Source organism: Garra rufa, chromosome 11, assembly GCF_049309525.1.
Source record: "Garra rufa chromosome 11, GarRuf1.0, whole genome shotgun sequence".
Classification (NCBI taxonomy): Eukaryota; Metazoa; Chordata; class Actinopteri; order Cypriniformes; family Cyprinidae; genus Garra; species Garra rufa.
Genome location: NC_133371.1, coordinates 27,513,245 through 27,527,901, shown reverse-complemented (window position 1 = coordinate 27,527,901; position 14,657 = coordinate 27,513,245). Strand labels below are relative to the sequence as shown.

General features: G+C 32.0%; 1 protein-coding gene across 1 annotated transcript in view; it reads right to left on the bottom strand.

Annotated features, from left to right (window-relative positions):
• The window catches only part of frmd5a (FERM domain containing 5a), a 161,882-nt gene extending 148,382 nt beyond the window's left edge, over positions 1–13,500 (bottom strand). The window contains exon 1 of the mRNA XM_073850104.1: positions 13,209–13,500. Within this exon, the coding sequence (XP_073706205.1) occupies positions 13,209–13,310 (102 nt within the window). The 5' untranslated portion in view covers positions 13,311–13,500. The remainder of the gene's footprint in view (positions 1–13,208) is intronic.
• Positions 13,501–14,657: the final 1,157 nt, after the last annotated feature.

Here is a 14,657-nt window from a genome sequence, read left to right as displayed (position 1 = left end):
AAGACACATCCCACTTTTAGCCTGATCTGTTGGAAATAAAGCTCCTTAAAGGGCCAGGGATTATTATGAGTGAGATTTCTTCACTCAAGTCCTCTTCAACCTCCCACATGCACAGAAATATATGCTTCACACACACACACACACACACACACACACACACACACACACGCACGCACACACGCTATAGGCATGGCAGGCTGGAATCATTAAAGCAGCCGACACACATACTCACACACGCTGTTTTTCAAAACAGCGAGAGATTATAGAGCCATTAATTTCATTCATCATCCCCTCATAAGATGATTTCCGACGTGGAGGAGGAGGAGGCCAAAGAGAGCAGAACCAGCGGCGGTAAATCAGGGCTTAAACCCATTTTAGAAACACGATCACAATCATCAGAAGCAGTTGCTGCTTGAAAGCAGAGGAAAATGGCATGAATTGCTGAAAAAGGGCTTGGTGATGTCTGCTTATTTACTCTAAGGCAGAACAAATTGGTGGGTTTAAAGAAATGGTTTAGCAGAGAGTGTGATATGTTGATCTGTCTTATTACATAATTTGGGCTGGTTAAACTTTATTTCTGCTGTCTTAACTAGGCATGCTGCGATAATTTTCCGGCATCAAGTTATTTCTCTTTGAGACTTTTTAAATGTGTTGCAATGGAATAACAGCTTTCAAAATATATTTCGTGTTGTGTTATGGGTAGCATGATTTTGGACCAAACTGATTTGATATGGAAAGGGCAACCAAGTATGACACCGCCCAAAAAAAAAAAAATACAATACAATAAATATCACAAAAAGCCAAGTGAACTTGACAGTCAGTGATCAGTGAGCATTTTTGCTGTATGAAAATTATTTTGTGACCATAGAGAAAAGTCATATGAGTGGCATGGCTTATTTTATTATTTTTATTATAAACTAAACCTCATTATTTTTTATTTTATTTTAGGATTATATATTGTTTTCATTTATTATATCGTTTTTACATAAAATTCTTTACAGTAAAAAAAAATACATAAAGAAAATATGTAAAATATTCAGTATAAACATGTAATATAATTTAATATAATATAATATAATGTAACAAATACAATATAATATAATATAATACAATACAATAATATAGCCTATTGTATTATTTTCATTATACAAACTACACTTTATTATGATGTATTATTATTTAATGATTAAATATTATTGTCATGTATTATATTGTACTTACAAAAAAGTTATTTACATTTTTTTAATAAAAATAAAATACATTCAGTAAATACGTGAAATATTTAGTATTAATAATATAATATAATATAATATAATATAATATATAATATATGCTTTATTAGTTGTATTATTTAAAACTAAACTTCATTATGATTTATTATTTTATGATTAAATATTATTGTCATGTATATTGTAATTACATACAATATATAATCAAAAATAAAATACATACAGTAAATATGTAAAATATTTAGTACTAATAACAAAATATAACAATTACAATAATATTTTATTATTTTATAATATATAATAAAATAATTAAAAATGTAAATAATAATACATCATAATGAAGTTTAGTTTTATATACAAACTAAACTTTATGATTTATAATTATTTTATGATTAAATATTATTGTTGTGTATTATATTGTAATTACATTACAATTATATTGTAAAGTTCTTTTTTTAATCAGAATAAAAATACATAAAATATGTCAAATATTCAGTATTAATAACAGAACAGAGTAGAAAATTCATAGAATATAAAATAGAATATATGCCTATTTTGTTATTTTATTATAAAACTAAACTTCATTATAATTAATTATTATTTTATGATTATTGTCATGTATTATATTGCAATTACATAAAAGTTCTTCAATTTTTTTAAATAAAAAAATAAAATACATACAGTCAGCATGTTAAATATTCAGTATTAATAATATATTATATAATATGTATAACATTGCTAAAAAAAAAAAGTGCTGCTTTGACACATAAAAAGCTCAAATATTGTAAACTCCTTAATAGTATATTTAATGTGTCCTTTATGAACAAAATTCAATAATATAATACAAGCCAAGGAATAAAAAAAATAGTTACATCCACTTAGGAACAAAAAAAGCGGGAAAAAACCCATACATGCATTTGGGATCAGAGACAATTCCCTGATTTTCTTCACAGCCTCTGTAAAATCTCTCTAATTGTGCTTGAGTGATTCTAGAGGAGAGTACTTGCTGTTTGCATCCCAAACACACTCATGTTTTACACCATGGGATCATTCACCTAGAAATAACACAGCATGTTCAGCTGCAAATGGCTGACACACAATTCCTTTTCCCTCTAAAATGCAAGAACGCATGTCGAAAACATTTCCTCAACACATTTCATGGTTAGAAAGAGCGATATGGCAATGGGTTTCGGAGATGCATCTTCAGCACGGTTGAGTGCACTTGCAATTAGTGCTAATTAGAGTTCCGGGGTACAAAACACAAGAAGTGATAAGCAGAGATGCCCACATGTCCTCATAGGAAGCCGGAAAGTCCACCAAGAAAGCAATTGAAAAACACCTATATTCTTCATGGCACAAATACTCCATTATTTGTGTTTGTGTTTCGAGGACAATTACATGTGTGTGCTAATTTGCGATACTCTTTTTCTTTCGTTCCCCATCAACCCACTCATACAAACACACTCTCATCATGTTCCCACTGTTAACAGCAGCCTAGCCGTAGTTGTCTGTGCACTTTTTCACTGTGACCTGTAGATGTGAGAAGCTTGTAAATTGCCTGCAATCACAGAGAACAACAGCGAGGGAGAGGGACGCAAAGTGCTGCAGCCTCAGTAAAATTCAAATTGCCTCTGCAAGGGCATCTTATGATGAGAACTCGCTCTTCCCTCGGATATAGAGAGACCATACATAATTCATACCGGCTGAACTTCTAGGGTCATGCTAGTCATCGCAAACTTTAAGTGAAAGACTGATGCAGGTCTGCTTTCATTTGTTTTCCACTGAGGAGATCTGAAGTAATTTACAGTATCACAATTAATATAAGATAGAAGTATGAAAATAAAAGACAAAGTCATTTATATACAGCTAATATTCACAATTAGTGCACAAAGTAATTTTTTGTTTGTTTTTCAAACAAGTCTCTTCTGCTCACCAAGCCTGCATTTATTTTATCTGAAATAAAGCAAAAGTAGTATAACTGAAATATTTTTGCTTTTTACTATTTGAATATATTTTAAAATGTAACTTATTCCAGTCTTTAGTGTTTTTAAGAAAGTATAGAAATTAATACTTTTATTTAGAAAGATGCTTTAAATTGATCAAACGTGATGATAAAGACATTTATAATGTTACTAATCTATTTCAGATAAATGCTTTTCTTCTGAACTTTCTGTTCATCAAATAAACCTGAAAAATATATATTTGGCTGTTTTCAACATAATAATAATAAATGTTTTTTGATCAGTAAATCAGAATATTAGAATGACTTCTAAAGGACCATATGACACTAAAGGCATAGAAGTTGAAAAGGACAGAGTCATTTATATATGCGACCCTGGACCACAAAACCAGTCTTAAGTCGCTGGGGTATATTTGTAGCAATAGCCAAAAATACATTGTATGGGTCAAAATTATTGATTTTTCTTTTATGTCAAAAATCATTAGGAAATTAAGTAAAGATCATGTTACATTAAGACTTTTTGTAAAATTCCTACTGTAAACCTATCAAAATGTAATTTTTGATTAGTAATATGCATTGCTAAGAACTTAATTTGGACAACTTTAAAGGAGATTTTCTCAGTATTTTGATTTTTTTGCACCCTTATATTCCAGATATTCAAATAGATGTATCTCAGTCAAATATTGTCTTATCCTAACAAACTATACATCAATAGAAAGCTTATTTACTGAGCTTTCATATGATGTATATCTCTCAGATTTGTCAAATTTAACCTTATGACTGGTTTTGTGGTCCAGGGTCACATATGGCTAATTTTCAAGGTTTTTTTGGTCATCAGGAATTCTTATAAATTTACATTTATTCATTTTTTTACTTTTATATCATAAAGGACAAAGTTGTTATATACATCACTCACAATTAATGCACTTTTTTTTCAGTCATTTTTACAAATGAGTGAAATTATAAAGGACAAAGTCATTTAAATACAGCTCATTTTCACAATTAGTGCACAAAAACATTTTTTGTCATCAAGAATTCTTTTACATTTTAATTTTTAAACTTTCATATTTTCAGACATTTATATAGTCATTTATATACGGCAAATTTTCACAATTAGTGCACTTTTTTGTCATCAGGAACTTATATTTTCAGACATTTATACAAATTACTGAAAATATAAAAGACAAAGTCATATGTTGCTAGTTTTCAGAATTAGTGAAAAAAATATTTTTTGTCATTAGAAACTTAGGAATTCTTTTAAATTTAAAATGTTTTACTTTTATATTTTCAATTTTGCCACAGCTGAATAATAAGCATGGCCAGTATACAACAACACAACCTACTGAATAAAAATCAGGTTTATTTCTAACATCCCAGTTATCATTTGAGAACAAATTAAATATGGCATCTACCCTGAATAAATCCCATTTTTGTACATGTCAAGTTTTAATGTAATCCAGCTAAAACAATGTTTTAATGTTTGAAAATAAATAAAGATGGCTATATTAGTACTGAAAGTTTACAGTTATACTGTTAAATAAAAAAGCTACTTTTAACCAAACACTTTTATTTGCAAAATTGCTATATTTTTTATTTTATTTTGTTTAATAATAATCACAATACAAAAACAGTTGAAATAAGGCATATAAAAAATCTAAGCGGAAAAATCATTTTAAACCCTTGTACACTAAAAAAAATGTTTTAATCAGTCATAACCTTTTTTTCCTGAAAATAATTATTTCCAAATAGCTATTCATGCCATCTGGTTAAATTTTCTGTTTCATACATAAGAGAAAAATATGCACAGGGTTTCTGCATGATTTTCAAATCTTATTTAATGCCTTTTAATGCCCTTTTTAATGCCATTTCTAACATTTTTAATGCCATACGCAACCAATACAGTAACTAACACGCCTGTGTATGAATGCATGTATATTATAACCCAAATTAAACACCCTCTTACAAACGTTACAAAATTCTTCTCCATTTTGACCAACCATGCCCTAAATTGTTCATCCTCCAGCCACGTTTTCTGGAATTTGCACTTTCCCATTTTTCTGCTTTATTTATTTTATTTTATTTTTTCCAATATTGTCTTACTTGGAACGTAGTGCAAGAATGTCATTATTAAGGCACTTGTAATGTGTTTTATTGTTAGTTTTGAAATTCAACACCACCACCATTCATTTTCACTGTATGGAAACATTCTTATAGAAGATGAACGAAAGACAGGTTTGGAATGACATGAGGGTAAGTAATTAATGACAGAATTTTACATTTTTGGGTGAACTATCTCTTTAAGAAAGATATAAGAACGAGTACATTTCATACATTTTCAAGTGAACTATCCCTTTAAATGCAGCCCGAGTCAAGTGAATGTGTAACATAAATAAACACATTACAAAGTTTGCATAGTCAGCATTTCTGAATTTCACATTCGCTGCAATGTGCTACGCTTAACACATTTAACTGCATCATACAGACTTCCAAATAGAACACCTTCAGTTTCCAAATCATCCCCGCATGGAAACATCGAAACATTTGAAAAGCATATTAGCGACATGTTAAGTGAACCAATTTTCCACCTAGCTGCTATGACACATGAACACGGTGTTTGCAGATTGTCAAACGAAACACACAAGCTAGGCCAATTCACAAGCAGGTCTGAAGCCACTGGGGAGTTTTAAAGGAAACTATCTGCTGGTGATGAAAGCACTTCCTGGAGGGACTGAATCTCAGCATAGTGGGAACAAGATATTTGGGGTAAAGAGGCAGGGAGTGAGAGAGAGAATAAAAGGGTGACCTAGTTCCGCCTTTCACTTGCTCCTTCCCCGGACTAGGTGTCCTGGAACCCGGAGGCCGAGCTGGCAGGCCCGAAACCACTACATAAGGACCAGCGGAGGGCAGAAAGGACGTTAAACAATGACTGTGCACTCTCAACCTCTGCTGCCCAAACTAGTGAGTTTGAATTATTCCCTGGCCAGAGAGAGAGAGAGAGAGGGGAAAAAAAAGCTGGCATGCTGCTCTGTCACAGTCTCTCCTCCATTACGTCACCGTGCCAAACAACACAGCACTGCTGCACACGGCACACCTGCTGCTGGCTGCACTGGACTGACTCCAGCTCCATATCAGCCCTGCTGCTCACCTCCCTGCCTGGCACTCTCTACAGACACGCACAGCCCGGCTACAATTAACACTCACAAATACCACAGAATAACTTTCATCATTTACTTTAGAGTAGTGCTGATGCCCATACTCATTTCTAGAAAGCACAATAATGAGTTATATAATAACAACATATTTAGAATTTAATGAGAGCAAATCTGATATACACACAGTGGTGGAAATGGCCAAAATTCACTGGGGGGAGTCCTTTCGGTTGTATTTATTATAAAGCCATTTATTATTTATAACAACATTAAAGAAACACTCCACTTTTTTTGGAAATAGGCTCATTCTCCAACTCCCCCCGAGTTAATAAGTTGAGTTTTACTGTTTTGAAATCAATTCAGCCGTTCTCCTGTTCTGGCGATATCACTTTTAGCATAGCTTAGCATAGATCATTGAATCCTATTAGACCAATAGCATCGAGTTCAAAAATGACGGTATTTGTCCTATTTAAAACTTGACTCTTCTGTAGTTATATCGTGTACTAATACCGGCGGAAAATGTATGTAGGTTGATAAGATTAGGAACTACACTCCCATTCCAGCGTAATAGTCAAAGATGCTGCTGTAAAATGGATGCAGCAGGCGGAGTAATATCACACAGCGCCTGAAATTAGTTCCCAGCCAGGTTAGCATTTGCACATGTGCTGCGTGATATTACTGCGCCTGCTTCGGCCATGTTACGGCAGCAAACTTCCTTGACTATTACGCCGGAATACAGAGCTCATTTGCATTTAAAGGGACCCTACAATAAAATGAGCTGAAATTTTGCAGAGCTGATTGACAAGGTAAAAGGGTGTTTTTTTTACACTACTATTGAGAATTTTTAACCAAAGTATAGTATAGACTTTTCATTAAAACCCTAAAGAATCATATGAACTTGTGGAAAATGGGCATCCGATGACCCCTTTAAGGAATGTTTATATATTTTAGGACTTTTTGACAAGATTCAGAAATGGCATTAATGCATTTTATAATAACAGTGTTACGAGATTCATGTTTTAAATTTAAAGTTTGAATATAGAAATAAATTATTTAAATGACTCAATTAATATTTTAAAAATGAAACTGAATCTGCCAGTAAGTGGCAGCAAGTCAAACTCTTTGTTCCTAAAATGTATCACTTTTGTATAAAGTCAAAAATGTATAAAATTGTTGCGTAAATTCAATTTCACTTTTGCAAACTCCCTTTATAAATCATAAAAACTGTCACTTGTCTTAGTTCATCACGATCTCACAAACTGAGCATACTGAATCTATTATTTACATCATCGTTACACTTTGTTTGTTATAATGAATTACAAAAACTGCAGTCTGGTTTCACGATCTGAGCTGTGAGGAGCAGGAGGATGCACACAGATAGAGAAGCATTTCTATTAGCTGCAGTCTGCAGGTATTATTGCGCAGCGAAACAGACAAAAATTCTGCTATGTTTTTAGACTACATTGTGCTATACGTTTATGTGCAGAACTGGGATCACTTTCTTAGTCTTAAATAGATAAAATAGAGAAATCACTTTAATTTTTATTCAAAATATATATGTTATATCCAATATTTATTTAAAATATTTGAGAACAGTGCACTTGTTAAATAAGTTAAATGGCCAATTGAGAAAAAAAAATCTAACCAAAAATCATTATTGTGTAAAAAGAAAATGCAATTTCTATACGAAAAGGTTATATGCTAAAGTAAAATCCTGTTGACTGGTTACCTTACTTTATACAGTAAAACATGTGAATTTAACTTGCTGAAGTACATTTCAGAAGTTAAATTGACCCTGATCTTCAAATTCAAATTGACCTCAAAGTCATACAGTCATTGCTGGAAATTACATTGGTAATTGAAAAAAACAATTATTACAAGTTTTCTAAAATGTTAGGTTTAAATATGCAATTGTGTGCTAATTTGCATATATTTCTAGTATAAAAATCTAAACACTTTTAAAGTCAGTTTCAAAATTCTTGACAGTTTCAATATTTTTGACACATTAGAGTCAAATGTCTTTAGATGGAATTTTGGGTCTCTCATTTTGTCACTCCGTAAATCAGAAAAAACTTGGAACAGACAGAAAACAATGTATTTTTTTTACCATTTTTGGGGGAATAAAATGTTGTATAAAATCAAGCTAATTATATATGAACAAATCCCTCTGTAAAAACCCTCAGAATCTAGACAGGAATAAAAATGTAAAGTTTGGTGTGTGTAAGTGCTACTGAAGTGGAGATTTTTGGCTCAGTGTAGGAGAAAAAACTCATTTTGAGAAAACGGCCTTTTAAAAAATGTATTGTAATTGAACTCTTTTGACTACTGACAAATAAAGTGCTGTAAAAGAAAGACTTTCGGGTGTTTTTTTCCACTAGTCTGAAAAAAACACTTTGTGAAACACCAAAAAGCCCAAAATCTCAGTGGAATGGAGTGTCTTTTCTTAAAAAATGACCCTCTAACACAAGCACTCTCTATTACCTTTTTCTTTTTATTTATTATAAAAAACTACCCACTAACAATAGCATTCTCTATTCATTTTCTATTGTATTCACTTGTTTTCTTTTTATTATAAAAATGATCTATATTTAGATTCTATTTACTTGTTTTATTTTTATTAAAAAAACTACCCTGTAACACTAGCGTTCTCTATTCTTTTTCTAAGCTATTTACTTGTTTTATTTATATTTATTATTAAAAAATATATATTTCTATTCTATTTACTTGTTTTCTTTTTATCTATTATAAAAAACTACCCTCTAACACTAGTGTTCTCTATTCTTTTTCTTTTTTATCAACTTGTTTTCTTTTTATTTAATATACAAAAAACTACCCCTAACACTAGCATGCTCTATTCTTTTTCTATTCCATTTTATATAGTATGTTCTTTTTATATTCCTTCGACTCATTTTCTTTTTATTATAAAAGGTCTGCTGCATTAAACTAACCAAGACTCATGGCACTTACTTATTTGGATAAAATCAACTGCTAAATGCCTAAATGTAAATGTAAAATATTTTGTAGCACAAACGTATAATAACAGCTTTAAAGTGCAGATCTATATATTGTATCATCAAGTGTGGTTATTCTGTCAATATTGACAAATTTCAACAACTTATAATCAGCCAGATAATAAAGTCTTCGACACAGGATTCCTTTCAGATATTTCACTGTAAGCCAAGAAAATGTCCTATCATACTCGTAAGTGCTTGTACTGTCAGAATATGATTACTCAGCAATATCATCACAACAACTCAAACACATTCCAACATATTCTCTTCCATTTAATTCAAAACATTTTGTGCTGCTACTGTAAAACCATCCAACAGGCTTTTAAATATCAACAGGTCAAAACAAGTGGAATTGTGGCAATGAAACAAACACTTCTTCCTCATAAAGACAGTATAATGTCTTCACTCAGGTAGTTCCTGAAAAATTCCTCTCTTTTTTCCCCTTTTTCTAATCGTTTCGAACACACAATGATTGTCTTGATGTGTCGAAACCATATGAAAGCCCTGAGGGAGTGCGTGTCGTCTAAAAACCACAGTCCTCTCAGACTTCTGAGGGCTGAGAAATAGGATGCTCTCAGATTGACTGTAATGGAAAGCGATCTGTGGGCTCCCGTTTCAATTCAAGCTGCACATGAAACAAAGGCATCCTCAAAGAAAGACAAACAGCTGAACACAAGAAAAAATGCCAAACTGCACTCAGCTGTATGCGTGTGTCTTGGAATATTTAAAAAAAAAAAATAAATCTCTGTTTGAGGCAACAACAGTTAGTTAAAGTCTTAAATTTCTGCTTAAAAATGCCACTTTCTCGTGAACATGCGCATGAGATTACGGTTTATAAAGTTTTAAATATGATTATTTGCTATAGATGGCCTTTATTAACCCCCCGGAGCTACGTGGAGAACTTTTTATGATGGATGGATGCATTTTATTGGGCTTTAAAATTTAAACACCCATTCACTTCCATTATAAAGCTAAGAAGAGCCATGACATTTTTTTTATATAACTCCAATTGCATTTGTCTGAAAGAAGAAAGCCATATACACCTGATGGGTTGAGGGTGAGTAAATAATGCTGTAATTTTAATTTTTAGGTGAACTACAGCTTTAATATAATAGCTTTTTTTTTAAGTTTCATATAAGCTTTATTTTAAAATCTGTAAAAGTGGTATGACTTAAATTTAAAATACCTGTAAATATAAACTGGTAAAATTAATTTATGACCTAATCCAAAATACCTCATGATCTCTCATATTTTTTGTAAAAAATAAAATAAAATAATAATAATAATAATAAATAAATAAATCATAGAAATATAACTCTTCTCTTTTAGTTTTAATATTAATTTTGTTCTGTATTTTTGCAAGTTCTACAAATATATTAATATATAATGACTTTAAAGTTCCAAGACTGCATTTGAACATGAAATTCTCACACATGGAAATAGTTTTATAACAAAGGGGATTGTTCAAATAAAAATAAAAAACTAATATATGACCCAATCCAAAATGCCTCCTTTTTCACATTTTATTAAAAAAAAAAAAAAAAGATAGAGATTAGAGTTCATAAAGCAAGCTTCAAAAAGCCTTTATTAACCCCCTGGAGCCGTGTGGAGTTTTTTATGACGAATTGATGCACTTTATTGGACTTCAAAATCTCAACAGCCATTCACTGCCATTATAAAGCTTAGAAGAGCCAGGATATTTTTATTACACTCTGATTGTATTCATCTGAAAGAAGAAAGTCTTTCATTTTTGTGTAAACCATCCATTTAATATTTAGCAGAATTTTACAAAGAATCTTTATTCCCACCAAAACGCCCCAAATCACAATGTCAGCTGTGAAAAGTCTCTGTATAAAAACTGAAAAAAAGGTTAATCAAATAAAGAAATTAAACTGTGAAAAACAATTAGTATTTCCCTCAGGGAAAGCAGGGTGATAAACTAAACCTTCTTCTAAAGTATTATGTGTGGATGTAAAAAATAATGCTATTTACAAATGTGAGTAATGTTTAAATAAAAAAAAGAAAGAAAAAGGGAAAATTACTTTCAACGCTGGATTTTTGAGAAAAATCTACTTAATTTTATCTATTTTCTGTTGTTGTTTTTTTTTCATATAAGCTTAATTTTAAAATCTGTAAAAGTGATATGACTTAAATTTAAAATACCTGTAAATATGAATTGTTAACAAATATTAAAAATTAATTTATGACCCAATCCAAAATACCTACTGATTTCCACATTTTTGGTCAAGAAAAAAAAGGAATCATAGAAATATAACTGTAATCTTTTAATATTAATTTTGTTCTGTATTTATGCAAGTTCTACAAATATATTAATATTTAATGACTTATCAATATCTTTAAATTCCAAGACTGCGTTTGAATATGACCTGCTGATTTCCCACATTTTCTGTAAAAGAAATGGTTAGAGATTATGGTTTGTAAAGTTTTAGATATGGATATTTTTCTTACACAAACTCATCGATTCACTTCAGAAGGCCTTTATTAACACCCTGGAGCCGTGCGGAGTACTTTTTACGATGGATAGATGCACTTTATTAGACTTCAAAATCTCAACAGCCATTCACTGCCATTATAAAGCTTAGAAGAGCCAGGATATAACTTTGATTGTAGCCATCTGAAAGAAGAAAGTAATATACATGTTTCATTTTTTGGGAAACTATCCCTTTAATTTAATAGTCTACAGCGTAATTTTACCAAAACGCACCAAATCACAATGTCAACTGTGCAAAATATCTGTAAAAACTGTAAAAAAAGAAGTTCATTGAATAAATAAGGAACTTAACAATTAGTATTTCCCTCAGGGAAAGCAGGGTGATAAACTAAACCTTTTGCTAAAATATTATGTGTGGATGTTAAAAATAACGATATTTACAAATGTGAGTAATGTTTAAATTAAAAATAATAATAAAATAAAACGGGAAAATTACTTTCAACACTGCATTGAGAAATAGTTAGGCTTGGTTGCAGTGTTTATGATGTAACCCTCCCTTCATCGCGGAGTAACAGACCTCCCATAATCTGCCGGATTTCACACACTCCTGTACAGCCAGTGCTTAGCAGCCAGCCATCCATGCTGCTCTGCTAAACTGCTTGATTTACAAGTGCCCAAGGGGCAGTTTTGGAGACCAAAGCGTACATTATTAATGGATGTGTAGTGTTGACATCATGCCAGAATCCATACAACACTTTCCTGCTTATGGAGCATTTCCAATACTATGATAATAAACTGTAAAGGGGACACGTGCACTGAATAAATTGATTCTCGGAAGTCTGTCCTGACGTGTTTACTACAGACTGCTCTCAGACATCCAATCTGTCATCCATGGTGCACAAAAGCCTCAGAAGCTGTCATTAACATCTTCTTTTGTGTCTGTAAATAATGACAGGCTTTTTAGATTTGGGTGCACTGTTCCTTCACACCAACTAGATGCTTCTAAACATCTTGAACTCACCCATTATGGCTCCAAACACATTTGAGGTTGCTCTAACAAAGCTTACAAAGAAGAAATTGCTTTAAAACAGGCAAAGCCATTTAAATAAACAAACCAGATGCTAACTACAACATTTACATTCCAGTATAGCAGCAGCAGCACTTGAGTGTGGTGTTCTGATTGATGGGAATCCAGCACATCAAGGCAGAACAAGCCCACTCCATCCAAAAACAAAACTGCTTTTCCAAGCTAAGAGCGTTGCGGGCTTTTCTTAAGGAGCTGGTTTTTAGGGGGGATGCTGCTGGCACCTGCTATTAAAACCCACTGCGCACGCTTCTCGGAGCCTGCAACAAAAGGTCTGCTGATGGCTGTTTTTCGGCAGCACAGGTGCCGCTGGTGAGACTGACCTGAATGGTGCAGGTATACTCCGTATCATCCAGCAGTCTGACGGTGCACAAGAATTCTCGCTCCAGGTTTCTGACGCTGCCACTCATGAGCCGACTCAACATCTTCTCAAAGCACGATCGCTGGTCTGCGTCCGGGACCAGAACAAAAAGCTCAAGCAATGTCACATCGACCAAACTCTCCGGTCGCCCAGGTGAAGCGCGCTAACCGAAGCCGACAGCATCTTTAACCGATGACATGAACGCCGCAGATGTTCGAGCGAGCGGTTTATTTTCTGTTATCGCGAACAGGTTCCTCCAGCACGCATCCAGGTCCAGATTAAGTCGCTGTGGTTACGAGCAGACAGTAGCAGCCCGACTGTTGACCATTCACCGCTTGATATTTGAGCAAGGGGGCGGGACCACGGAAGCTGATTGACAGTCCTTCTAGCCAATGGTTGGGATCTCCAAATAAGGACGCGTTTGAAATGGACAATGAAAGATTGGGGTGCTGCTGCGTATTTGGAGGTCATTGTTGTCCAATAAGCTGCTGGACGAAGGTAGTAATAAGGTTTTGAGGAATATTCTATACTCTGATTCAGTTTTGTTTTTTTTCGTTATTTGGCAGTATGTCCGGTCTTTGGTATGACTGAGTATCAAACATCAAAGAAGTGTTTTACAAGATTTGCCTGGATAAACAAAAAGATGTATCGAAAATCTGGAACTAAAAATGAAACATTTATTATTGTGGTTAAATATTTAATTAAGATTCTTTTTAAATTATTTAGAACATTTTATTGGGAGCAAATTTGTATGTTTTTTTTATATTATTATTTATTTTATTGTATATTTTATTATTATATATTATATTTTAATAATTGAATATAAATGTTTTTTTCACATGAAAACAAACAAAAAACACAGAAAACAGTAATGTGAACGTAACCAAATAAATACATATATAATACTTACGTGGTAATGTTATCTTTTGTTATAATTTCATTTGCTATAATTGTATGCATTTAATGTAAGGTTAATTTTAAAATCTGTAAATATGATATGACTTAAATGTAAAATACCTTTAAAATGAATTGGTAAAATAAAAATAAAAAATGAATTTATGACCTATTCCAAAATACCTACTGATTTTTAACTTTCATAAAAATATAAAAATCATAGAAATATAACAGTAATCTTTTAATATTATTTTTTTTCTACAGATTTAATCATAATGTCAATATCTTCAAATTCCAAGACTGCATTTGAATATGAAATTATCACACTGGGAATCGTTCAAATAAAAATAAAAAATGAATTTAAAACCTAATCCAAAATGCTGATTTTCCTTTTTTTTTTTTTGTAAAAAAAAATAATAATCATAATAAAATAATAATAGAAATGTAACAGTAATAATGCATTTAAATTTAAAGACAGTATTTGAATATGAAATTTCATCACAGGGAATTGTTAAAA